Raw genomic sequence first — 27,536 nt, forward strand, 5'->3', positions numbered from 1 at the left:
GACTGTAGCCCACCAGGTTCCTTTGTCCATGGGGATTTCCCAGGCAAGAATACTGGAGTGGGTTGCCATTCCCTTCTCCAGGAAATATTTCTGATTCAGGGATCTAACCTGCATCCCCTGCATTGGCAGGCAGATTCTTTACCACTGCGCCACCTTGGAAGCCCTTAGGAATAACTGTCCTGGGAATTACAGTCTTCTTTAGAGACTTCACTGGGAAGTCTTGGCCATACAGGGTCCCCAGGATAGACGAACAAATACCCTATGGTTTGAGCTGATATCAGGTGTAGATGGGGTAGGATACTGAGTGGAGTGTTGCGGATGTCCAGCCTGATGACAAGTCCCACAACGGAGGTCTAGCAACTGCTTTCGAGTGATGCACCATCCAGGATTAGGCATAGGGTGGGGGGCATGGGGCCAGGAGTGGAGATTTTCTGTATTAACCACCAAGCTATTGGTTAGGGATACTCCAACCAGACACTGAGTGTTCCCTACACCTATTAATGCAAGATGACTCTTGACTCTATCAATACTAATAGACATCTGATCCCTGCTTATATGTAGTCATCTATCATTTGCATATTTGCTTAAATAAATGTGGTCCATGCAGGTACTGTTAGTGGCATCTCCAACAAAATTGCAAGCTAATGAATTCCTGGTAAAATGGCATCCACTGAAAGCTTAGAACTAGTTTTTAACTCTTCACTTTGCTGGGAACCAGAGTGAATTTCCTTGGGGCCCATGAGATGTGAGAAAAGAGGATATGAGGAGAGATGTGCAAATCAGGCTCCCTAGTTAAGCTTACTCCCAGCTTACTACCTAGTTACCCTGGGCAAGTCATCCTAATTTATAAGGACCTCAGGGTCCTCATCTAAAAGACATCAAATTAGGCTCTTAATCCTTCTATCTTGCAAAGAAATTATACAAATATTTATCATCTTGGATCAAGTTACTTCAATTTACTTCACTGAATTACCCACAGCTACCTGAACACTAATAAAGTGAATATCTCAGTGGTGTACTTGATGCTGCTCCAAATATTACTCAGTCCAGCTGAGTATCCATTCTTTGTAAGAATTCTGATCACTAAATTTGCTCAGTTGGGAGGTCACATAAGATTTGCTTCCCTTCCGAATGACTTTATGAGAGTTCAACCAAATATGTGCAAAAGTATACATTTTTCTCTAAAGTTCTGAAAATTTCACCTACTCACCTTCCGATCTCTAAAGACCTAAGTTCAAAACAAGACACTGCCTACTCTAGGTATAAAAATTCTCCAAGTCTTTTAAATATGTCATGGCCCTTCAGAGCACACCCAGAGCTTTCAGTCTGGTGGTCCAATTCCATCTCTTTGGCAAGAAGACCAAGAAAGACACAGAGGCTCACTCACGGTCTCACGGGAGCCAGTGGCAGGACCCCAGCTTGGAACTCCCAGCCAGAGCAGGGCTGCGCTTTCCTTGTAAATGACACTCAGTGGGACCAAGACTTTGGTTTTATAAGCCTTTACACCTTATTCCTTATGAAATGGTGATTTTAGTTCTCCCATCAGAAGCTGTGTCTGTATAATGGAAAAACATCTGTGTTCTGTAGACGATGGAGAAAAAACTACAGTCAAGTCTCCTGCGTGGTCTCAGTCGCTAGCTGAGAGTGGCAGCCCAGGAGACGGAGCCAGAGTTTAAATCGACCGATGAGAGACGTGCAAGCTGTTTCCTACGCCTTGATGATGACCAAGATAACTTGGAAAATGCAGAAAAAAAAGGAGGTGGAGTCTTACAGACATGTTGACACAGTGAACTCCAGCTGGACTCACCAGGTCTGTGGTAACTCAGAGGTGGTTTCCCTGAGAAGGAAACATACAGTGACTCACCCAAAGATGTGACACAGCCTGGAAGTGGCCCAAACATCAGGTCAGAGAAAGTAAAAACAACAGATCACAGACGCTCCGCTCGGCGTGGTGCAGTCCCAGAGAAAAGGCTCTTGCGTCATCGCTGCTGGGCTCCGACCTCATCTTGAGCTTTCAGTGAGTACAGTCCATGTGTGCCTGCTAAGTTGCTTCAGTCGTGTCTGATTCTTTGCGACCCCATGGACTATAGCTCGCTAGACTTCTCCAACCGTGGGACTCTCCAGGCAAAAATATCTGGAGAGGGTTGCCATGCCCTCCTCCAGGGTATCTTCCTAACCCAGAGATAACACCTGCATCTCTTACATCTCCTGCACTGGCGGGTGAGTTCTTCACCACCAGTGCCGCCAGGTAAGCCTGACCACCGTCCACCTAATTCTACATCTGCATGTGCTAGGAGGTCCTGATGTAAACACAAATGCCCTCCTGGCTAAGAGGAAACAGGAGAGGATGGAGGGGGAGGGGGTTCCCTGGAGGTCCAGTGGTTTAACTCCATGCTTCCACTGCAGAACTGCAGGCAACATGGGTTCGACCCCTGGTTGGGGAACTAACATCCCACATGTCACATGACATAGCAAAAAAAAGAGAGAGAGAGAGAATGAAAAGGGATGGTGAGAAGAGGAGCGACTGTCTCACTGTCTCCAGGATCTGGCATATAAGGACTCAGTCCTTGGGATGACGGGTTATTAGGTTATGGCCTGGCCTGGCCGGGCCAATACCAAGTGGAACGTTGAGGTGGAGAGCCAAGTGGCTGAAGGTCTGTCTCAGCTTCCCAGACTCAGACTCGCAGCCTCCTTCCCGCCCCGGCACGAGGTCAACATCAGCACCAGTATCTGCAGCCACAAGGGCTGCTGGGAGAGGAGGGGGAAGAAGAGACAGGGCAAACGAAAGGGATACACGGTTTGACAGGCGCCACGCCCGCCCAGCGATTCTGATGGCTCCTCATGCCAGGCAAGGACACAGCTCTCACCCACTGGGAGAGCTCTGGAGTCCAGCAGGACTTGGTGGGACTTGCAGGCCAGCTGGGAAGAGCGTCCGATCACCAAGAATTCCACTGGGGCCAAAATCCAATGAAAGAGATCAACAATACAACCGGCTATTAATCTACACTCTGAATGGACTGGTGGGGCTGTGAACACAGAAGACAAAAGGCTGTTTTGATTACTGACAAGCCTTTTGCTTTTGAATCAGCAAAAACATAACATTTTCAAAGAAAGGGAGAGAGAACACTTACCTGAAGGAAGCGATGACTGCTGTAACTTCATTATCTGGATAAAACTGAGTAATTGCATGATGGGCCCCCAGCAATTCCTTCCCATCTTTCCACCAAGAAATAGTTGCACTGTCCTGGTAGATGTTAGGTATGTTGATGGAGCAATTAAACTTGACATCTTTGTGTTCAGAAAGTATTATATGGCCAACCGTGTGATTAAATGCAAGAGGTGGTAGGAACTTGGACCTGGCAGAGGTCACCCTGGGAAAGGCTACATTTCCAGGGTCTGGGATTCCAGGCTGGATGGGTGGAGACACAGTGGTGGGCTGGTAGCCACCAGTGTGAGGAAAGAAAAATGGAGTGTGGTCAGCCTGTAAGCTTCCTGGCAGAGAGCCAGAGAACGGCAGGCTGGGGCTGGTTCCTTCCTTCATCTCAGCAATAGCTGCAAAACAGAATATCAGACTTTTAGCCTTTTTTTTTTTTTTTTAGGTATAATCCTTTCATTTTATTCAACACATAAAAAACACCTATGTGACAAACTTGGATCAAACTGAACATAAAAAAACTTCCTTTTTTCTTGAAAATATATAGTGGATATTCTCCCCTGTCAAGATGTTTCCTAACATATACCTAATCTAATTGCTAATTCCACCATGTTAACTTTATTTATTTATTTTTAATTGGAGGATAATTGCTTCATAATATGGTGTTGGTTTCTGTCGTACATCAACATGAATCAGCCATGGGCATACAAACATCCTCTCTTTTTTTTTTTTCATTTATTTTTATTAGTTGGAGGCTAATTACTTTACATCATTACAGTAGTTTTTGTCATACATTGAAATGAATTAGCCATGGATTTGCATGTATTCCCCATCCCGGTCCCCCCTCCCACCTCCCTCTCCACCCGATCCCTCTGGGTCTCCCCAGTGCACCAGGCCCGAGCACCTGTCTCATGCATCCCACCTGGGCTGGTGATCTGTTTCACCCTAGATATACATGTTTCGATGCTGTTCTCTTGAAACATCCCACCCTCGCCTTCTCCCACAGAGTCCACAAGTCTGTTCTATACATCTGAGTACATCCTCTCTCTTGAACCTCCCTCCCACCCCCACTCCATCCACCCCTTCAGGTTGTCACAGAACACCGAGTTTGATCTCCCTGCTTCATACAGCAAATTCCTACCAGCTCTCTATTTTACATATGGTAATGTATGTGTTTCCATGCTACTCTCTCTATTCATCCCACACTCTTTTTTATTTAACTTTTTCACTTTTTGGCTGAGCCACACAGCATGTGGGATCTTTGTTCCCCAATTAGGGATTGAACCTGCGCCCTCTGCATTGGAAGGGGAGGGTCTTAACCACTGGACCGCCAGGGAAGTCCTGGATTTTTAGCCTTTTAAATAATGGAGTTTCCAAAGTAGGTTCCCAACTTTCTAGGCCAGCATGAGAGAGAACTGGGCATCCTCAATATCCTCAGAAATCATGATCAGAATTTATTTAATTTATTTATGAATAGTGTGAATATTTTCTTTCACAGTTTTATTCATTTGTAGACTTCCTCCTATAGAAAACTTAAGAAATATAATCTTCACCATCAAAATTTTTTAAATTTGAGATATAATTGACATATATATATAATATATTAGTTCCAGGTGTATGGCAGAATGATTCCATATTTGTATAGTTTGCAAAATGACTGCCAGGATAAGTCTAGTTAATATCCATTTTCACAAATGGAAATTTTTTTTTCTTGTGATGAGAACTTTTAAGATCTGCCATTAATAACTTTCAGATAGCCATGTGTGGGATTTTAGTTCCCTGATCAGGGATTGAACCTGGGGCCTCGGCAATGACAGCACAGAGTCCTAACCGCTGGAACGCCAGGGAATTTGCTACGATACAGTATTACTAACTACAGTCAGCATGCTCGACATTACACCCCCAGGACTTAATTATTTTATAACTGGAAGTTTGTACCTTTGGCCACCTTCACCCGTTTTTTGGAACGGCGACTCATTCCAAATCCCTCATACTTAACCCACCAGCGTGGCGGGCAGGCGATGGTGCCTGAGGGCACCTTCCTTCTCTCCATCAGCCACAAGGCTTTATGCAGGAAGTTCGGCCACCAGTCCGGGAAAGGCTGCTGCTGGTCACAGAGGGGCAAGTTTATAATTCTGTGCCTCAGCACGACCCATTTCTAGGGATGGGGGAAAAGTCAACGTGTGCTGATGTCTCCAGCTATACAGTGACTTGGAGCTTCCAGCAAAATGCCTGCCTGCTGGAATAGACCTGGAAATATGCTGATTTCATCTGACCCACAAGAATTTCTAAAATAGAGGCTCACAGCTGTTATATTTTTAGTGTTAATGGCAGTTTTGGAATATACATTCTGTACTATTAATAGTTGTTATCTATTCAAACACATCAGGACTTCCCTGATGGTCCAGTGGTTAAGACTCAGCTCTTTCAATGCAGGGGACATGGGTTCAATCCCTGGTTGGGAAACTAAGATCCTACATGCTGTGTGGCATGGCCAGAAATAAAAGGCACATTCCGTGAGGGGAAAGAGCATTTAAAAAAAATTTTAGAAACAAAAAAGCACATTGACCAGAGGTGGCGAGACAGACAGGGAGGAGAGTCACAGGCTGGCAGGTTGTGGGCGAGTGATGGGGGTACACAGAGGCACCTAGTCCTGCAGAAAGGCCGTGCTTCCTGCCGCTCTCAGGATACCACACCTCCTAGGCTCCCTGAGTGTGTGTGTGTGTCTGTGTGCGCGTGCAGAGACGGCAGATTAAGCAAATGACAACAAAAGACGCTCAGTTAAACTTGAACTTCAGATAAACAAGAAGTAACTTTTAATGTAAGTATTCAGTTAAGTACTTATTTGGTGGATAGAAGTACAAGCAGATTTGGGGGTAGAAGGAGGAATCTGAGAATTTATGCCTCTGGCTTCCTCCCTGCAGGACACTTCGGAACACACTCATCCCTCAGTGGAGGGCTGGACTTCCTGCCTCAGTGGACTTCCCGACAGAAGTCCTCTCCACCCAGTTCTCTCTCCCACCAGGGAGACTCATGGTTGCTGTACTTGGGAACTGGTTCCTGGGTGAATTCCAGGTTGAAGGACAAGAGGCTTCACTCTAAAAACAGGCAAAGCTTGTTGCTTGTTCTTGAGGCTGAGGTCTCAGGGGTTCTTGGGGTGCAGGTGTCCTTTGCAGCCTCTGGGAGAGGGCTTTGTGGGTCAGCTGCTGGCTGTCCTGGAGCCCAGTGATCCGGACAGATGAGTGTGCTATGATGGGAGCGGTCACTTATTCCAAGGAGTCGAGATCAGAGTAACTCTCCCGAGAGGGGTCCCTGCCCCTCCTGTCACCCTCACGCCAGGCAAATTTTATGCACAGGGATGGTAGGAAGAGGTGAAGTCCATCTTCTCTGATGTTGGGGTCCCTTCTGCAGTTATGGATGCTCTGGCTATTTATCTGGTCTGCCTGCAGACCCTCCTCAAGAACACTCTTTTTCTATAGGCTTCAAAACACTTATAATTCACTTGTGCCTCTTAGAGCCAACTTACCTGTAGCACTTCCTATTTGTTGAGCTTGGGAGTCAGGGGTTTTGTCCAAATAACTTTTCTTTCTTTTTTTTTTTGGTCACACCATATGGTGTGCAGGCTCTTTCTTCCCCAACCAAGGATTGGTGCCCCGTGCAGCAGAAGCCTGGAGTCTTAACCACTGGACCACCAGGGAAGCCTCCAACTTTTTTTGTTGTATGTTAAATAAAGGGCAAAAAAAGTAGACTGGGAGAAGCAGATAATACTTCTTTTGGTTTGTTTCATTTCCTTAAAAACATTGAATATTTCTAATCATAAAGGTAGCACAAATCTGCTGAAAAAAATTCAAGTATTTATGGGAGCACAGAAAGTATAAGATGGAAAGCTATTTTATAATCCCAACCCTGCCAGATAACCTCTGACTACAATTTAGTGTAAAAGCTTCAGTTTTCTATGAACTGAGCAGCTCACCTAACGAACTAATGGCAAAGCCACCCAGTCAGATGACGTCACTGAAACTGGGGCACAGCCAAAACCTATAATCATTACGGATGGTTTAAAAGATAAGTAATCTCCAGAATTTGATTTGCCAGAAGCTGGTACAGTATGATTTAACTGCTGACATTATTTATTCAGCACTTGCAGGTCTAAGATTAGCTGTGACTGTCAAATGGGATACAGAAAGGCAAATGTCCCAGGAGAGGGGGAGCAGAGAGTCCCAGGAGTTAAACGGGGGATGGGACACAGCCAACTGTTGGGGGGAGGCCTTCCCCAGCCCCCCACCCGACTCTGTCTAGCTAACCTCCCAGGTCAGGGGCTCGGAACCGCCACCTTCGTAGTATCTGCTGTAATATTCTCAGTTCTTTCTCTGCTGCTGGACGGACTGAAAGCCCCACACTGTAGTCGGTTCCTAGAAGGTACTCAAAATATTACAGGTTTGTTGAATGAGTAAGTAAAGGAATGAATTAAAGAAGGAGTAGGCGAAGATGGCCAGGGTTTCCAGGGGCCGAGGTGGTGGAAAACTAGAGGGAAAGGAAGAGGCCCTGAGAGTTTGGGAATACCAATTTAGCTTCATGGTGGTACTTCTGTGCTAGGAGAAAAAGAGAGATGAAATGAAATTAGAGAACTTCCTTCGTGGCCCAGGGTTAAGACTCTTCACTCCCAATGCAGGGGGCCTGGTTCAATCCCTGGTCAGGGAACTAGATCCCACATGCCACAACTAAGACCCAGAGGAGCCAACTAAATAAAAATTAAAAAAAAAAAAAAATGGAATTAGGCTGAACGTGGAGAGCCCTGAATCCCAGTGGGGACAAGAGGGATGCCTGGAAGATTTCTGAGCAGGGGAGGGAGATCAGAGCTGTGCTTGACCAGGACACAGGAGGGAGGGAGAGAGCAAGGAGACGGCCAGGAAGTGGGAAACCCAGAAGGAAGACACTGAGGCCTAACTACGGGAGCGGCTGGGAAGCAATAGAAAGGATGCAGGAGACAGAGCAGGGACTGATCCTGACAGCGCTCTCAGCATTACCATCACCCCAAAAGGAAAGGTCAGTTCATATGCAAATTACTATATACAGAGTGGATAACCCACAAGGTTCTACCGTATAGCACAGGGAACTATATTCAATAGAAATGTTAGTCACTCAGTCATGTCCGACTCTTTGTGACCCCATGGACTGCAGCCTGCCTGGCTCCTCTGTCCATGGAATTCTCCAGGCAAGAATATTGGAGTGGGTTGCCATTTCCTTCTCCAGGAGATCTTCCTGATCCAGCGACTGAACTCATGTTTCCTGAATTCCAGGCAGATTCTTTACCATCGAAGGCACCAGGGAAGCCCATATTCAATATCCTGTGATAAACCATAATGCAAAAGAATATGAAAATGGATATGTATGTGTATATATATATATATGTATATATATATATACACATTATATATAATACTGAATCACTTTGTTGTATACCTGCAAGTAACACAACCATGTAAATCAGCTATACTTCAATAAAAGAAATTTTAAAATACACTTAAAAAAATGTCACAGGACTTCCCTGGTGATGCAATGGTTAACACTTCACCTTCAGGTGCAAAGGGTGCAGGTTCAAATCCTGGTCAGGGAGCAAAAACCCCACACGCCTCCAGCCAGAAGCCAAAATAAAAAGCAGAAGCAGTACTGTGACAAGTTTAGTACAGACTTTTTAACAAATGGTCCATGTCAAAAAAATCTTTAAAAAAAAAAGAGGTAAATTGGACACAAATATTTAGGAAGCACATAATCTCTGGACTGAGAATAGTTCTCAGAAGTGGCCATTTGGCAGGTTAATCCTGGCCGTGGTTTGAAGAGCAGGCCCCCACTGGGAACATGGGGATGATAGTAATGGTGGCCCATAGGATCACCGATAGCAATAAAAAAGTCAGTGCTCTGTCTGGCTCATCGTAAGCACTCACTGTGAACCCAGGAAACCTGCCACGGCCCAGTCCTTAAGAATCGCTGCTCACAGGGGCTGACTCTCGGGGCCCAGTGAGGTCTCACGGCAGAGCTCTTGCTAGAGGGGTGGCTGCAGTGGGGTGTTACCTTTCACGGAGTCTTCACAATATGTGCTATGCAGTGCATGGCCTCCCCAGACCTGTGACCTGTGAGGTGGCCTTGACTAAATGAACACGGACAATGGGGAAAAAGGCACAGTGAGGACAGGGCCGAGCTTTTGGGCCCCAGGGTCAGAGCAATGACACTTGGGCTTCCCTGGTGGCTCAGGGACAAAGGATCTGCCTGCCAGTGCAGGAGACTCGGGTTGGATCCCTGGTCCGGGAAGATCCCACATGCTGCACAGCATCTAAGCCCGTGGGCCACAACGACTGAGTCTGTGCCTGGAGCCCGGAAGCGGCAGTGACTGAAGCCCACGTGTCCTAGAGTCCGCGCTCTGTAAGGAGAGAAGCCTGCACGTCACGACTACACAGCAGCTCCCGCTCACCTCAGCCGAAGAAAGGCCCGCGCAGCAATGAAGACCCAGCGTCAACAAGTAAACAGAAGTTCTTTTTAAAAAATAAATGATGTTTTAAGCTGCTAATTTTTCAGTATTCTATGTCAGTTGTAAAATGCCCCTCCCCCTGTTTTTCCTCGAAGAAGTAGAACACTTTAAAATTATTTGGGAGCGTGTGATGCTGGGAGGGTGAGAGTAGATCAAAAATTTCAAAGTTTACGATTTCTATTACCACGTTCTCATTAGTGCATCTTCAAGATGACACAGGTGAACGTGGTGGGCCTGTCTGATGATCCCCATTGTGGAGACCATTTTTTTTAGGCCATGTCAGAGATGTATTAAACACCCACAGCCTCAGACTTAACAAGGATTTCATCCTTTCTCCATGTAACAGGTGGAAAAGCAAGCTGCTTGTGAAATTCAGCAGAAATCGCTCCTCCTCTTCTTTCCCCTCTCTTCTTTTAAGGTTATTTCTTTGTATGGACTGGACAGTAGCTAAAGTGGGAAGTTTTGCCTCAGAAGCAAACGCAGTTGAGCAACCCAGATAAGCGGCCTCCCACTCACATCCAAGTACAGCTGCCCAGGGGTTCCAGCAGCTGCATTTGCCAACCCTGGGGCCACATGCATCCTGGAGTTTGTCACGGAGCGCCCCTGCCCTGTGCCCATGCGTTTCCAGCCCCTGACCAGATTCCAAGGTCATCTTCACAAAGACAAGGGCCTGTGTGCCCACCGTCTTCCTCCAGTGCTCAGGTCGGGGGACAGGCTCCAGGAGATAAGATTAGCAAATGTTTCTCCAGCAAACGAATAAGTGATTAGATCTATTGTCCACTGTGTGGGGTTTGCCAGGTTCTTCTGAACAAATCTACCTGTAGCTTCCCTGAGGGCTGGAACTGGCATTCTCTGAACCCGGGCTGATGCCTGGCATGCATCTATGGGGTAAATGAGTGTGATACAGGCAGGGGTGGGGGACTATGAAGAGTGAGCAGGGAAGAGAGGTGGTCCAGGCAGGGACACTGCTGTGACCGGAAGTGGGACTGTGGTGGGGCTGGAGCCAGGGCCTCACAGCAGCACCTCTTTCTCCAACCACAGCGAAACTGTGGAGGGGCAGATACCGAGGGGTCTTAGTCTCTTAGACTCAAAACTGGTACATGAGGGGACACTAAGGAAAGAGCCATTTTCTGAACCAAAAATTCCGTTGCTGAATGGTTCAGCAATCCCAGGTGGGGCAGGGATAAAGAACCCACCTGCCAATGCAGGAGACACACGAGGTGTGGGTTCGATTCCTGGGTCTGGAAGATTCCCCTAGAGAAGGAAATAGCAACCCACCTCAGTATTCTTGCCTGGAGAATCCCATGGACCTGGTGGACTATACTCTGGGGGTTGCAAAGAGTCAGACACGACTGACTGAATGCATGATCCAGCAGTTCCACTCCTGGGCACATATCTGGACAAAACTCTAGCTCAAAAAGATACATGCACCCCTATGTTCATAGCAGCACTGTTCACAATAGATAAGACACGTAAAACAACCTAAATGTCTATCGACAGATGAATGGCTAAAGAAGATGTGGTTCAGCTTCAGTTCAGTTGCTCAGTCGTGTCTGACTCTTTGCAACCCCATGAACTGCAGCACGCCAGGCCTCCCTGTCCATCACCAACTCTCAGAGTCCACCCAAACCCACGTCCATTGAGTCAGTGATGCCATCCAACCATCTCATCCTCTGTTGTCCCCTTCTCCTCCTGCCCTCAATCTTTCCCAGCATCAGGGTCTTTTCAAATGAGTCAGCTCTTCACATCAGGTGGCCAAGGTATTGGAGTTTCAGCTTCAACATCAGTCCTTCCAATGAACACCCAGGACTGATCTCCTTTAGGATGGACTGGTTGGATCTAAAGAAGATGTGGTACATATATACAATGGAATATTACTCAGCCATAAAAAGAATGAAATAATGCCATCTGCAGCAACACGATGGAACAAGAGACTATCACACTAAGCGAAGTAAGTCAGAGAAAGACAAACGTCATACGACATCACTCATATGTGGAATCTAAACTATGACACAAATGGACATATCTATGAAACAGAGACAGACTCACAGACACAGAGAGCACCCTTGTGGCTGTCACGGAGGAGAGGAGATGGGGAAGGATGGATTGGGATTGGCAGATGTAAACTCTTATACATGAGTTGGATCAACAACTAGGTCCTGCTGTACAGCACAGGGCACTATCTTCAGTATCCTGTAATGAGCTATAATGGAAAAGAATATGAATATAAAAACATTATATAATGGAATCACTTTTCTATATACGTGCAACTAACACAACACTGTGAATCAACTATACTTTGCTAAAATAAGCTTTTAAAAAGTAGGCTATTTTCTGTGTGATCACATAGGGCACCCCACCCTTAAATTCATGAATATTTGCGGGGCACTAGCTGAGCGTGCATGATAGCAGACAGGCTGGTGGGCAGTGATGCTCAGGGCTAACCAGTAGCTCAGTGTTCAGAGCCGAGGACCACCCCGTCCCGGGGCGCCTGAGAGATGACCTGGGGAAAGTCCTGTAACTGGCGGATCCTCTTCAAGGACAGAAGCACTGCGGGGCATAAGGAGAAGAAAGCGATCCATCAGCAAATGCCACAGACGCTGGCTGCTGCTGTGACTTCCTGCTTCTGAACCTGGCCTGGGTTTTTTTTTTTTTCTGGCTGTGCTGTGTCTGCATTGCTGTGTGCCGGATTTTCTCCAGTTGAGGCGAGAGGGCCTGCTCTCTGGTTACGGTGCAGGGGCCTCTCACCGCAGCGGCTGCTTCTGTGGCAGGGCGCAGGCTCGAGGCGAGCAGGCTTCAGTACTTACAGCGCACCTGCTTAACTGCTCCCTGGATCAGGGACTGAATCCACATCCCCTCCACTGACAGGTGGATTCTCACCCACTGGACCACCACCAGGGAAGCCCTGAACCTGACCTGCTGAACACCGGAAGGGGGAATCTGGGGGCTTTGTGGAATGAGTGCTGGGACTAACAGGTGAGGTCTGTCTCAGACAACGCAGAGAACAGCAACATGGCAGCCACATCATTGCCACCCACGAATGAGAGGAAAAATCACATCTGTGGTCTGTGATGGCCAAAGGAGTCTCCCCAGGGCTGGTCACCACCCTCTCCCAGCAGGAGAACCTTCCAGTTCTCTTGAAGCTGTAGGACCACAGCCCAAGGTGGATCAAGGGAAAAAGCAGCAGCTACTGAAATGGCAGGACTCGGAGTAGCGGGTGGAGTGGCAGCCTTCCGCCGCCTCCTGGCCCTGGAGTCCCTCCAAGCTGTGGGAGGACAGCTGGGCAGGGCAGCGGCCCGTGTGGGAGCGAGAATGCAGACTGCTGCTCTGTCAGCCTGTGTTATTACCCAGGACCTGCGGAGGGACTGGAAGCACCTTGGCCAGATGGGTCAAATGAGGGCAGGGCTGAAGTGTCAGTCATATAACCCACATCTGGCTCTTTGTATTCCTTTTCAGACAACAGAACAGGTGGTGACATGACCTGACCTCTCTGAAATTCAGCCTCAAAATCCGGAGGCCCAGAGGAGGATGCAAGAGTGAAGACTTCTTGCTGAACTCTTCGGGGTTTCATGCTCCCCACTGCAGAGCAGGAGTGGGCCAGGAGGATGCGATTTTGTTGTGGTTTAGTCGCTAAGTCCTGTCTGACTCTTTGCAATCCCAAGGGCTGTAGCCCGCCCGACTCCTCTGTCCATGGGATTCTCCAGGCAAGAATACTGGAGTGGGCAGTCACTGCCTTCTCCAGGGGATCTCCCAGACCCAGGGACTGAACCCACATCTCCTGCATTGGCAGATGGGTTCTTTACCACTGAACCACCCGGAAAGCATAGGATGTGCTTTGTCCAGGCGCTAAGAGTTCCTCAGCCCCTCTGTCCCAGGGTGGCATTTGCTATCAAGCAGCCCCCATGGCTGGAAGGAGAAAGGCCCCCTTCTGGGGTGGGCTTGCAGTTCACAGAAGAGGCTTCTGGCCCCTGGAATCCTGTTGGCGACCGCTTCCCTGTCCCCCTCCCTGTCGCAGCCCACGGTCCCCCCTCCCCAGGGGAAAGGGCTGCATGCGGACCAGAGGACAGCCCTTCCAGGCGAGCCCCCTCCCTGGCTGACGTTTGAACCGTGTCCCTAACGGGCTTCCCTGTCACTTGGTCAAAACCTGATCCTCTCATCCCCAGAGCTGGCTGAGGCCAAACCCAGCACAAGCAAAAACTTTCTACTTAGTATCAAGTCACTTTATGAAAACAGGAGTCTCAGCTGATAAACAGAAGCAACACTGAATAAGAGGACATTTTTTCCAAAACCTTTCAACCTAAAATCACTTGACCTGATTGCTACCAAACTATAAATGGTAAACATGAGCACTCCGCCACTTAGAGAAAATTTAACAGTGCAGCAAAAGCCTGCAGGCAGAAACCACGAGCTGACCTGAGGGAGGGGGCCCTAGCAGGGGCTTTACCGGAAAGAAAGAGGAATAACTGGTAGGTTGCATGTGCCTAGAGGAGTCACAGCCTCAGCAGAAAAAAAGCAGAGACACCAGTGAACTGAGACCTGCACAGAGAGAAGAAAGTGGGGCTGGTATAAAACATGGTGTTGGCGGGTCAGATTTTGTCCATTGGCTGGGGTTGGGGTGCGGGGAGAGGGTTGGGATGGTTGCCAGATTAATAAGCACCATGCCCCAGTTTCACATGAACTTCAGATAAACATGCCTATGCGGTTTATACTTAGTCAAATAAGTAAAACAGTCTCTTTCAGCACACACTGGCTGTAGCACTGTCCAGGGAGTTCATTTTCACCCCCGCCCCCATAGACTGACCTCCTAGGGCAGAGAGCAGAGGGAGGAGGGGGTGTGAAGGGGCAAACAAGGATCCCAACACACTAAGCCAGCTACCTACCCTCTCTGAGCCCTGACCTGAGGAGTGCAGGGGCTCGGGTCTCAGAGCCAAACCCACGATTATCAGGGTGACTCTACTTCCGTTGGTTCCCCCAATACACTGACTCAATAAAAACTGTGGAGCTGCGGTAGGAGACGGTGGGCCTCCGGGCTGGACACCTGGTGTTTGTCAAGTGGAGTAAAACTGAGCCTCCTCTGTGCTCAGACACGCCAAGGACAAGGCTAGTGGCAAAAGCTGAGCTCTGCTAAAAAAAGAGATAAGGTGTCCACTCCAGAGGTCAAAAAGACTTTCCCGTCTTCACATGCGCAGGAAAGCTTCTTGGGGATTGAAAAGGGAGCTGACCCCACCCCATAATAAGTGTGGACATATACTCATAGGCCTCTGTGGTGGGATCCATCTTAGAAAAAAGTTGCACACACATTTTGGGGAGGGTCCATGGACCAGAATTGGACATGGAACAACAGACTGGTTCCAAATTGGGAAAGGAGTATGTCAAGGCTGTATATTGTCACCCTGCTTATTTAACTTCTATGCAGAGCACATCATGAGAAACTCTGGGCTAGACGAAGCACAAGCTGGAGTCAAGATTGCCAGGGGAAATATCAGTAACCTCAGATACACATGTGATGCCAACTTTATGGCAGAAAGTAAAGAACTAAAGAGCCTCTTGAAAGTGAAAGAAGAGAGTGGAAAAGTTGGCTTAAAGCTCAACATTCAGAAAACAAAGATCACGGAATCGGGTTCCATCACTTCATGGCAAATAGATGGGGAAACAGTGGAAACAGTGACAGACTTCATTTTGAGGGGCTCCAAAATCACTGCAGATGGTGACTGTGGCCATGAAATGAAATGACGTTTGCTCTTTGGGAGAAAAGTTATGACCAACCTAGAGAGCATATTAAAAAGCAGAGACATTACTTTGCCAACAAAGGTCCACCTAGGCAAGGCTATTGTTTTTCCAGTAGTCATGTATGGACGTGAGAGTTGGACTATAAAGAAAGCTGAGTGCCTAAGAATTTATGTTTTTGAACTGTGGTGTTGGAGAAGACTCTTGAGAGTCCCTCAGACTGCAAGGAGATCCAACCAATCCAACCTAAAGGAAATCAGCCCTGAATATTCATTGGAAGGACTGATGCTGAAGACGAAACTCCAATACTTTGGCCATCTAATGCGAAGAACTGACTCATTTGAAAAGACTCTGATGCTTGGAAAGATTGAAGGCAGGAGGAGAAGGGGATGACAGATGAGATGGTTGGATGGCATCACTGACTCAATGGTCGTGAGTTTGAGTAAACTCTGGGAGTTGGTGATGGACAGGGAGGTGTGGTATGCTACAGTCCATGGGGTTGCAAAGAATTGGACACGACTGAGTGACTGAACTGAACGGACCAGTCAGGTGTGAAGAAAGAAAAAAGATAATTGGCCAAAGGTAAATGAAGACCTGGAAGGACTGTCCTGTATAAGTGATTTACGTCACCTCCTTACTGTGCGCCTGCTCACTCAGGACACCCACATTCCTCCCAGGTGGATCTCTGCCTTGCCTCTGACATAAATAAACCATTTCTCTGTGTGCTCTCCTATATAATGTCAGTTCAGTTCAGTCACTGAACTGGTATTCTTGCCACCTCTTCTTAATATCTTCTGCTTCTGTTAGGCCCATACCATTTCTGTCCTTTATTGAGCCCATCTTGCATGAAATGTTCCCTTGGTATCTCTAATTTTCTTGAAGAGATCTCTAGTCTTTCCCACTCTGTTGTTTTCCTCTATTTCTTTGCATTGATCACTGAGGAAGGTTTTCTTATTCTTTGTTATTTCTTATTCCTTGCTATTCTTTGGCACTCTGCATTCATATGTGTATATCTTTGCTTTCATCCTTTGCCTTTCACTTCTCTTCTTTTCTCAGTTATTTGTAAAGCCTCCTCAGACAACCATTTTGCCTTTTGCTTTCCTTTTTCTGGGGATGGTCTTGATCACTGCCTCCTGTACAATGTCATGAACCTCCGTCCATAGTTCTTCAGGCACTCTGTCTATCAGATCTAATCCCTTGAATCTATTTGTCACTTTCACTGTATAATCACAAGGGATTTGATTTAGGTCATACCTGAATGGTCTAGTGGTTTTCCCTACTTTCTTCAATTTAAGTCTGTTTCTGACAATAAGGAGTTCATGATCTGAGCCACAGTCAGCTCCCAGTCTTGTTTTTGCTGACTGTATAGAGCTTCTCCATCTTTGGCTGCAAAGAATATAGTCAACCTGATTTCGGTGTTGACCATCTGGTGATATCCATGTGTAGAGTCTTTTCTTCTGTTGTTGGAAGACAGTGTTTGCTATTACCAGTGCACTGTCTTAGCAAAACTCTATTAGCCTTTGCCCTGCTTCATTCTGTACTCCAAGGCCAAATTTGCCTGTTACTCCAGGTATCTCTTGACTTTCTACTTTTGCATTCCAGTCCCCTATGGTGAAAAGGACATCTTTTTGGGGTGTTAGTTCTAGGAGGTCTGATAGGTCTTCATAGAACTGTTTAACTTCAGCTTCTTCAGCATTACTGGTCAGGGCATTACTTGGATTACTGTGATGTTGAATGGTTTACCTTGGAAACGAACATAGATCATTCTGTCGTTTTTGAGATTGCTCCCAAGTACTGCATTTCGGACTCTTTTGTTGACCATGATGGCTACTCCATTTCTTCTAAGGGATTCTTGCTCACAATAGCAGATATAATGGTCATCTGAGTTAAATTCACCCATTCCAGTCCATTTTATTTCATTGATTCCTAGAATGCTGATGTTCACTCTTGCCATCTCCTGTTTGACCACTTCCAATTTGCCTTGATTCATGGGCCTAACATTCCAGGTTCCTATGCAATACTGATCTTTATAGCATTGGACTTTACTTCCATCACCAGTCACATCCACAACTGGATGTTGCTTTCACTTTGGTTCCATCTCTTCATTCTTTCTGGAGTTATTTGTCCACTCTTTTCCAGGTGCATATTGGGCACCTACCGAACTGGGGAGTTCATCTTTTAGTGTCATATCTTTTTGCCTTTTCATTCTTAAGGCAAGAATACTGAAGTGGTTTTCCATTCCCTTCTCCAGTGGACCACATTTTGTCAGAACTCTTCACCATGACCCGTCCATCTTGGGTGGCCCCACACGGCATTGCTCATAGTTTCATTGAGTTAGACAAGGCTGTGGTCCATGTGATCAGTTTGATTTGTTTTCTGTGACTGTGGTTTTTATTCTATCTGCCCTCTGACAGAGAAGGATAAGAGGCTTATGGAAGCTTCCTGATGGGAAAGACTGACAGAACAAGACCCAGTTTCCCTCATAGTCATTCTCTCCCATACATTGTACTGTGTCTCTAATAATAAATTTTGTGTCTGTTTTGCAGTTTTTGCCTCCTTGAAACATTCTTGCTTTCAAACAGGGTCAGGAACCAGGCCACTCTGCTCCGAGCCCCTGGTGGTGCAGTGGCGAGGGCTCTTGGTTTTCCAGGCTACCCAGGTTTAATTCCTGGGCTGGGAACTGAGATCTCTCTCCAGGACTGCTGGCAGCTCTCCTTCCAAGAAGAGCCTTGTGCACACACTTCGGCCGCAGAAGCTGCAAGAAGCCGGAAGGGCTTTATAGCCCCCATCACCCCTTCTGCCTGCACCCATTTTTTGATTTGAGCATTTGACTTCTCAACAGAAGTGCTTTGCAAAGGCACCTTTCCCCGCAGACTGTGACCCCCGAGTCCTTTCTGTTGCTTGCGTGCTCAGCTGCTCAGTCGTGCCCGACTCTTTGTGGCCCCACGGACTGTAGCCCGCCAGGCTCCTCCGTCCATGGGATTCTCCAAGCAAGAATGCTGGAGTGGGTTGCCATCTCCTTCTCCAGGGGATCTGCACAACCCAGGGACTGAACCTGTGTCTCCTGCATTGGTAGGTGAATTCTTTACCACTGAGCCACCTGGGAAGTCCAGTCCTTTCTGGTAGTTGAGCACTAATGCACCCAGAAAACAGAGCTCCAGATTCGGACTGTGAATCTTCACATCATCTCCTAACTCTCCACCATGCTCTCAAAACCAGAGGAATGTTAGGATCTCCAGGGAAGCTTTTAAAACTCTGATGTCTGTGTTTCACTCAGAGGTTGAATTTATTGGCCAGCAGTACAGCTTAGGTATTGAGATTTTCAAAAATCTCCTCTAGTGATTCTAGAGGAATTGGGGTCAGACCTAATTCCTAGGGTATTAGGGAATGGATCCATCTGGTGGCCCAAACCATCTGGGGGGGTGGGGTGGGGGGTGGGGGCTCCTGCCTGGGAACCCTGATGTTTTAAATGCATTGTGGCTTGGGAGCCTGGGATGAACAAGGCCTATGGTACCAGAGTTCAGTTCTGGCTCAGCCACTCAGAAGAGAGATGACCCTGTGCCAATCACTTGTCCTTTCTTGTTCTGGCCACACCTCAGAGGCATGTGGGACCTTATTAATAGTTCTTTGTCCTGAGATTGAACCTGCATCCCTCACAGTGGGAGTCCAGAGTCTTAACCACTGGACCACCAGGAATTCCCTTCCCCAGGCACGTGTCCTTCTGGGACTCACTCTCCTGGTCTGTGAAGGAAGATGTGTGATGCCTGCTTCTCTCGGCAGCCAGAGGAGACCACTGAGGACGTGCACGGTCACCTGAGACATCTGATCTGCTTCGTTTCCAAGGCACAGCGAGTCGTGCCTGGACTTCCACAGGCGGACACACAGAACCGACGGTGCTGACTTGGCTTGTTCCGCCTCTTGCAGGGAAACAGGAATGTATGTTTACCCAACCAAGGGTGGTTTTCCTTCTCTTTCCCCTTTGGCGGCACGCCAAGGGTCTGAGGGGACGCTTTCTGGCAAGGGTTGTGAAGCTTGGCCTCGTGTCTGGGGCTGGCTGTCTGCAAGGGCCAGCTGTGGCTTTCACAAGACCCAGGAGAGACGCTCTGTCCCCAGGTTTAACTCTTCTGCCCTGCCACCTGCAATACACATCCTCCAGCCCACTAATACTTGAAATCCTATTCATTTTAGCCATTCTTTCCAGGAAGAAACATTTCCTTTTAAAATGTGACCATCTCAAAATAAATAAATAAAATAAAATAAAATGTGACCATCTCAGACTTCCCTGGTGGTCCAGTGGTTAAGAATCCGCCTGCCAATGAAGGGGACGTGGGTTTGATCCCTGATCTGGGAAGCTCCCATGGGCTGCACGGCAACTAAGGTGCCCAGGAGCTGCACCTGCTGAAGCCCGTGCGCCTAGAGGCCGTGCTCCACAAGCGGAGAAGCCACCACAATGAAGAGTGGCCCCTGCTCGCCACAACTAGAGAAAGCCCAAGTGCAGCAACGAAGACCCAGCACAACCAACAATTAAATGAATAAATGAATCATTAAAAAAAAAGGTCACCATCTCTAAGGACCAAATCCTTAGACAGCACTGTTTGTCCATAACTTTCCCAAGTGACAAGAGGGCAAGAAATTCCCTTCCAAGGCAGAGTAAATGGATCTTTCCCTACTTCTTCCACCAAGTAAACATGAAAACACAGGGTATTAGGTATAAAAGGAACTTTTTTAAAAACTCTGAAGAGTGGAGAGATGGTAGTCTGACTAGGGTCTTGGGGACCTAAGAACAACATGGTGATGAATTCCCCGAGTCTCCTCTTGTTCGGGGTATCCCAGATCTGGAAATGCTAACAGGCAAAGACAAAAAACAACAACAAAAGCCTGTTACCTCTAATCAAAGGACTGGGGAAGGGCAGCCGGGCAAGACAGAAGGCTTTTAAACAGCAAACTGCTCTTCTCCAGGCAAACAATCCAGAAAAAGCCTTGGCCCCATCCCCACCCACGCCAGCAAAGGTCAAGTGGGCAACCTAGACTTGAACCCTGACCAGGCTATAAAGAGGTGCCACAAATGCTCCACTGGGTGGTATCAGAGAAGGCCAAGAAGAGAGGTGGCATTTTCACCCCACTGGCTGGTGTTAGTAAAGCCCATATGGGATGCCTAGACTTTTATTTCCACATGGCACGAATACAGCATCTCTCCTTGTCCCCAGCAGGGTGGTGTGAGAGGAGACCCAGTAGGAGTCAGAGATTTCACCACTCCTCTAGGGTCAGGGGCGATCAGGTGGGAACTGTCGTAAAGTAACCAGGCACTCCTACCCTTTCCCCAGCCAGAGCTGCCACCCTACCTCTGACTGGCAAAAACATCCCACCCTCAGATGTCAATGGAGGTTGAGTGGGGAACTCAGGGCTTTCCTCATAACTCAGCTGGTAAAGAATCCTCCTGCAATGTGGGAGACCTGGGTTCGACCCTGGGTTGGGAAGATCCCCTGGAGAAGGGAAAGGCTACCCACTGGGGAATGTAGAATTCTACCCCCAAAGCAGTTCAAAGGAAACTACATGAAACAAAAGGCAAATCAGAGTCAGTCACATAATACTCTCAATGTCTAGGTTTCAATAAAAAAAAATTTTTTTTTTCTCAAGCTGAATGAAATACAAAAACCAAGATAACAGAGAGTTATTCAAAAAAGCTTTTAAAGAAGGAATCATAAAAATATTTCAATGAGGGACTTCCCTGGTGGTCCTGTGGCTAAGACTCCGACTTCCAATGTGACGTGCTTGAGTTCAATCCCTAGTTGGGGAACTAGATCCCATATGCCACAACTAGGAGTTCTCATACCATAACTGAAAGATCCCACATGTCACAAATAAACAACCCACATGCCACAACAAAGATTGAAGATCCTGCATGCCATAACTAAGGCCTGGTGCAGTTAAATAGATATTTGAAAAATACTTCAATGAATATGAAATTCATGAATAAAATAGGAAATCTTTTAGCAAATACTTTATATAAAGTCTCAGTTAAGAAATAGAAGAGTGAAAAAAGAAACAAATGGGAATTTTTGAACTAAAAAATACAATAATCAAAATAGAAAACTCAGTGGATGGACTCAACAGCAGAATGAAGGGTCAGAGGAAAGAATAAGTGAACCAGAAGATAGAGCAATAGGAAATTATCCAATCTGAACAACATAAAAAAATGAGCAGAGTCTCTGCAGCCTGTAGGACTATTACTGAAGAGCTAACATTTGTATCATCAGAGTTCTGAAAAGAAAAGATAAAGAGGGCAAAGCTGAAAAAGCACTTAGAGAAATAATGGCTGAAAACTTCCCAAATATGAAAAAAGATATAAACCTACAAAATACAACATCTGAATGAATCTAAAATAAGATAAACTCAAAAAACATCCACACAAAGATACATTATAGTTAAACTTCTGAATTCTAAAGACAAAAAAAAGCATTTTTAAAGCACTAAGAGAGATGATACCTTACTTACAGGGGAAACCAATTCAAATGACAGTGAATTTCTAGAAGGAAGTGGCATGTTTTCCTAAGTGATAAGAGAGAAGGAATGTCAACTCAGAATTCTTTTGGAATGAAAGGAAAACCAAAATATTTTCATACTAAGGAAAACTAAGAGAATTTGTCATCAGCAGACCTACTCTAAAAGAATAGCTAAATGAAATTCTCCAAACAGAAAGGAAACAATAAAAAAAAAAAAAAATAAAGCCTAAATCATTAGGAGGAAGGAAAAAAACACAGAAAACAAAAATATTGATCAATACAATAGAATTTCTACTCTTTAATTTTTCTAAACTATGTCTGATGGTTGAAGAACCAGCAACACTGTCTGCAACACTGTCTGATGTGATTTTATACATGATGAAGAAATATTTAAGATAATTATGCTTAAATGGGGGAGCTAAAGGGACTTAATCAATAACCTCAGATATGCAGATGACACCACCCTTCTGGCAGAAAGCAAAGAACTAAAGAGCCTCTAGATGAAAGTGAAAGAGGAGAGTGGAAAAGTTGGCTTAAAGCTTAAATTTCAAAAAAAAAAAAAAAAAAGCTTAACATTCAGAAAACTAAGATCATGGCATCCAGTCCCATCACTTCATGGCAGAATAGATGGAAAAACAGTGGAAACAGTGGCTGACTTTATTTTTCTGGGCTCCAAAATCACTGCAGATGGTGATTGCAGCCATGAAATTAAAAGATGCTTACTCCCTGGAAGGAAAGTTATGACCAACCTAGACAGCATATTGAAAAGCAGAGACATTACTCTGCCAACAAAGGTCCATCTCGACAAGGTTATGGTTTTTCCAGTGATCATGTATGGATGTGAAAGTTAGACTATAAAGAAAACTGAGCACCGAAGAATTGATGCTTTTGAGCTATGGTGTTGGACAAGACTCTTGAGAGTCCCCTGGACTGCAAGGAGATCCAACCAGTCCATTCTAAAGGAGATCAGTCCTGGGTGTTCATTGGAAGGACTGATGTTGAAGCTGAAACTCCAATACTTTGGCCACCCAATGCAAAGAACTGACTCATTGGAAAAGACCCTGATGCTGGGAAAGATTGAGGGCAGGAGGAGAAGGGGACGACAGAGGGTGAGATGGTTGGATGGCATCACCAACTCAATGGACATGGGTTTGGGTGAACTCCAGGAGTTGGTGATGGACAGGGAGGCCTGGCGTGCTGTAGTTCATGGGGTCGCAAAGAGTCGGACACGTCTGAGCGACTGAACTGAACTGAAAGGGACTTAAAAGGAAGTAGGGATTGTGTAATTTACTTGAACTGGTAAAACATCAACACCTAATAGACCACTAATTACATTAAACATAAATGATCTAAATACTTCTATTAAAATACAAAGATTGGCAGAGTAGATTAAAGAAACATGAACCAACTATCTGCCATTTATAAAAAAACTCACTCCAAATAAAATGATACAGGCAAGTTGAGTACAAAAGATAGAAAAAAAAAAAATCATACAACCACAATGAAAAGAAAAGCAGGATGACTACATTAACATCAGATAAAGTAGATTTCAAAAACAATGAAAATTACCAGTAAGACGTACTATGTAATGATAAAAGTCCAAGAAGACATAGCAGTCTTAAACAAGCATGAACCAAAGCAACGAGTTGCAAAATATGTGAAGCAAAACAGAAAAGATCTGAAAGGAGACACAGAGAAATCAACAATGATAGGAAAGACTTCAACATCTCTCTTTCAACAATGGAAAAAAGAACTGCACACAAAATAAGCAAGGATATGGAAGAACTTGATAAGACTGCCAATGAAAAGAATCTAGATTACATTTATAGAACATTCCACCCAACAGCAGCAGAATACACATCCTTTCCAAATGATGATGGGATATAAACTAAGATAAACTACTTTGTGAGCCATAAAGCAAATCTTAACAAATTTAAAAGAACTAAAGTGGTACAGTTTTTATTCCCTGATTACAATGGAAATAAATATAAATTAATAACAGAAGGTAACTAGAAATTTTCCAAATACTTGCAAACTAAGTGCTAAATAATCTATGGAGCAAAGGGAGAGTCTCAAGGGAAAATTTTTTTTAAATACATTGAACAGAGTGAAAATGAAGTTACAATATATCAAAATATGTGGGACATATTTGACACAGTTTTGAGTGGAAATTTTATTTAGTAGTCTGTGCTCATAACATAGAAAAAGAAGAGCAAGGCAAACCCAAAACAAAAAGAAGGAAGAAAATAAATATAGAAAATAAATTGAAAAAAGAAAAGCTGTAGGGTAAATCAATGAAACAAAGAGCTAGCTGTCTGAAAAAAAAATCAATAAAATTGGTAAGTCTCTAGCAAGACTGACAAAGGAAAAAAAGACGCAAATTACTAATATCAGGAATGAAACAGGGAATATAACTACAGGCTCTGAAGACATCAAAAGTATAATAATGAAACAATATGTTTGCTACTAAGGAAGCCCACTGTGGATGTGATGGAATTCCAGTTGAGCTATTTCAAATCCTGAAAGACGATGCTGTGAAAGTGCTGCACTCAATATGCCAGCAAATCTGGAAAACTCAGCAGTGGCCACAGGACTGGAAAAGGTCAGTTTTCATTCCAATCCCTAAGAAAGGCAATCCCAAAGAATGCTCAAACTACCACACGATTGCACTCATCTCACACACTAGTAAAGTAATGCTCAAAATTCTCCAAGCCATGCTTCAGCAATACATGAACCGTGAACTTCCAGATGTTCAAGCTGGTTTTCGAAAAGGCAGAGGAACCAGAGATCAAATTGCCAAGATCCACTGGATCATCAAAAAAGCGAGAGTTCCAGAAAAACATCTATTTCTGCTTTATTGACTACACCAAAGCCTTCGACTATGCGGATCACAATAAACTGTGGAAAATGCTGAAAGAGATGGGAATACCAGACCACCTGACCTGCCTCTTGAGAAACCTGTATGCAGGTCAGGAAGCAACAGTTAGAACTGGATATGGAACAACAGACTGGTTCCCAATAGGAAAAGGAGTACGTCAAGGCTGTATATTGTCACCCTGCTTATTTAACTTATATGCAGAGTACATCATGAGAAACGCTGGGCTGGAAGAAGCACAAGCTGGAATCAAGATTGCTGGGAGCAATATCAATTACCTCCGATATGCAGATGACACCACCCTTATGGCAGAGAGTGAAGAACTAAAAAGCCTCTTGATGAAAGTGAAAGAGGAGAGTGAAAAAGTTGGCTTAAAGCTCAACATTCAGAAAATTAAGATCATGGCATCTGGTCCCATCGCTTCATGGGAAATAGATGGGGAGACAGTGGAAACAGTGGCTGACTTTAATTTTTTGGGCTCCAAAATCACTGCATAGATGGTGATTGCAGCCATGAAATTAAAAGACGCTTACTTCTTGGAAGGAAAGTTATGATCAACCTAGATAGCATATTAAAAAGCAGAGACATTACTTTTCCAACAGAGGTCTGTCTAGTCAAGGCTATGGTTTTTTCAGTAGTCATGTAAGGATGTGACAGTTGGACTATGAAGAAAGCTGAGCGCCGAAAAATTGATGCTTTTGAGCTATGGTGTTGGACAAGACTCTTGAGAGTCCCTTGGACTGCAAGGAGATCAAACCAGTCCATCCTAAAGGAGATCAGTCCTGGGTGTTCATTGGAAGGACTGATGCTGAGGCTGAAACTCCAATACTTTGGCCACCTCATGCGAAGAACTGATTCATTGGAAAAGACCCTGATGCTGGGAAAGATTGAGGGCAGGAGGAGAAGGGGACGACAGAGGGTGAGATGGTTGGATGGCATCACCAACTCAATGGGCATGAGTTTGAGTAAACTCCGGGAGTTGGTGATGGACAGGGAGGCCTGTCAGGCTGCGATTCATGAGGTCGCAAACAGTCGGACACGACTGAGTGACTGAACTGAACTGAACTGAAGCCCACTGTGCTCCTTTCCCGGGGGAATCTAGAGTGCAATAACTGCAAACAGCAGCCTCCTCCAGAGTTTTTGCAGCCTGCTGCCTGTAAGGGTTGCTCTAACAGACCCTGCAGACAGCCTTTTCCAGTGGACATTCATGTCTAGTATGCTGTCCCCAATCTCGGCTCCAGACAAGTATATGCAGGGCCTCTAGAAAGCCCCAGGGCAGTGGCCAGAGTCCACGTTGGTCAAGTCATAATGTCCACCCACAACAAGTTGCAGAAAAAAGAACATGTGACTGTGGCCCTTCACAGGGCCAAGTTCAAGTTCCCAGGCTGCCAGAAGATCCACATCTCCAAGATGTGGGGATTTACCAAGTTTAACATAGATGAATTTGAAGACACGGTGACAGAAAAGCAGCTCATCCCAGATAGCTGTTGGTTAAATACATCGTAATCATGGCCCCTGGACAAATGGCAGGCTCTGCACTCAGGAGAGCCTTGGCACTGTCCCCTCCTTACTCATGTCCACCAATAAATCCTACTTTCCTGTCAAAAAACCATAAAAATCATAATAATGATAACTAAACACTATGAACAAATCTACATACAAATTCAACAACATAGAGGAAATGGACCAATTCCTCAAAAAACACAAACTACCACAACTCACAAGTCCCTTGGACTGCAAGGAGATCAAACCAGTCCATCTTAAAGGAAATCAGTTCTGAATATTCATTGGAAGGACTGATGCTGAAGCTGAAACTCCAATACTTTGGCCACCTGATACGAGGAACTGACTCAGTTGCAAAGACTCTGATGCTGGGAAAGATTGAGGGCAGGAGGAGAAGGGGCCAACATAGGACGAGATGGTTGGATGGCATCACTGACTCAATGGACATGAGCTTGAGTAAACTCTGGGAGTTGGTGATGGACAGGGAGGCCTGGTGTGTTGCAGTCCCTGGGGTTGCAAAGAGTCAGACACGACTGAGCAACTCAACTGAACTGAACCACAACTTGCTCAATGTGAAACAGATAATTTGAATAGCACCAGGTAAGGAAATTGAATTTATAATTTAAAGAACACCCACAAATTTCCAGGCCCAAACAATTTCACTGGAGAATTATACCAAATGCTTAAAGAAGAATTAACACCAATTCCACACACTGTTGTTGTTCCATCTTTAAGTAGTGTTTGACTCTTTGTGACCCCATGGACTGCAGCACCGCCAGGCTCCCTGTCCCTCACTATCTTCCAGAGTTGGCCCGAGTTCATACCCATTGAACTGGTAAGGCCATCCAACAACCATCTCAGCCTCTGCCATCCTCTTCTTTTGCTTTCACTCTTTCCCAGCATCAGGATCTTTTCCAATGAGTCTGCTGTTTGCATCAGGCGGCCAAAGTATTGGAGCTTCTGCTTCAGCATCAGTCCTTCCATTGAATCTTCAGGGTTGATTTCCTTTAGGATTGACCGGTTTAATCTGTTTGCTGTCCAAGGACTCTCAAGAGTCTTCTTCAGGCCAACAATTTGAAAGCATCATTTCTTCAGTGCTCAGCCTTCTTTATGGTTCAACTCTCACATCCATACATGATTACTGGAAAGACCATCATACCTTTGACTATATGGATCTTTTTCAGTAAAAGTGATGTCTTTGCTTTTTAATACACTGTCTCGATTTGTCATAGCTTTCTTTCCAAGAAG

The 27,536-nt window shown here is 45.6% G+C and overlaps 1 protein-coding gene and 1 non-coding gene across 2 annotated transcripts in view; one reads left to right on the forward strand and one right to left on the reverse strand.

Moving 5' to 3' along the window:
- MERTK (MER proto-oncogene, tyrosine kinase) overlaps positions 1-27,536 on the reverse strand; it is a 117,254-nt gene that overhangs the window by 79,958 nt on the left and 9,760 nt on the right. The window contains exon 2 of the mRNA XM_020900825.2: positions 3,132-3,552. Coding sequence (XP_020756484.2) covers positions 3,132-3,552 — 421 coding nt within the window. The remainder of the gene's footprint in view (positions 1-3,131; positions 3,553-27,536) is intronic.
- On the forward strand, positions 25,841-25,975 carry LOC139031697 (small nucleolar RNA SNORA70). The gene has a single exon (XR_011484186.1). It is a non-coding gene; the product is annotated as a small nucleolar RNA SNORA70 (small nucleolar RNA).

Source organism: Odocoileus virginianus, chromosome 2, assembly GCF_023699985.2.
Source record: "Odocoileus virginianus isolate 20LAN1187 ecotype Illinois chromosome 2, Ovbor_1.2, whole genome shotgun sequence".
Lineage (NCBI taxonomy): Eukaryota > Metazoa > Chordata > Mammalia > Artiodactyla > Cervidae > Odocoileus > Odocoileus virginianus.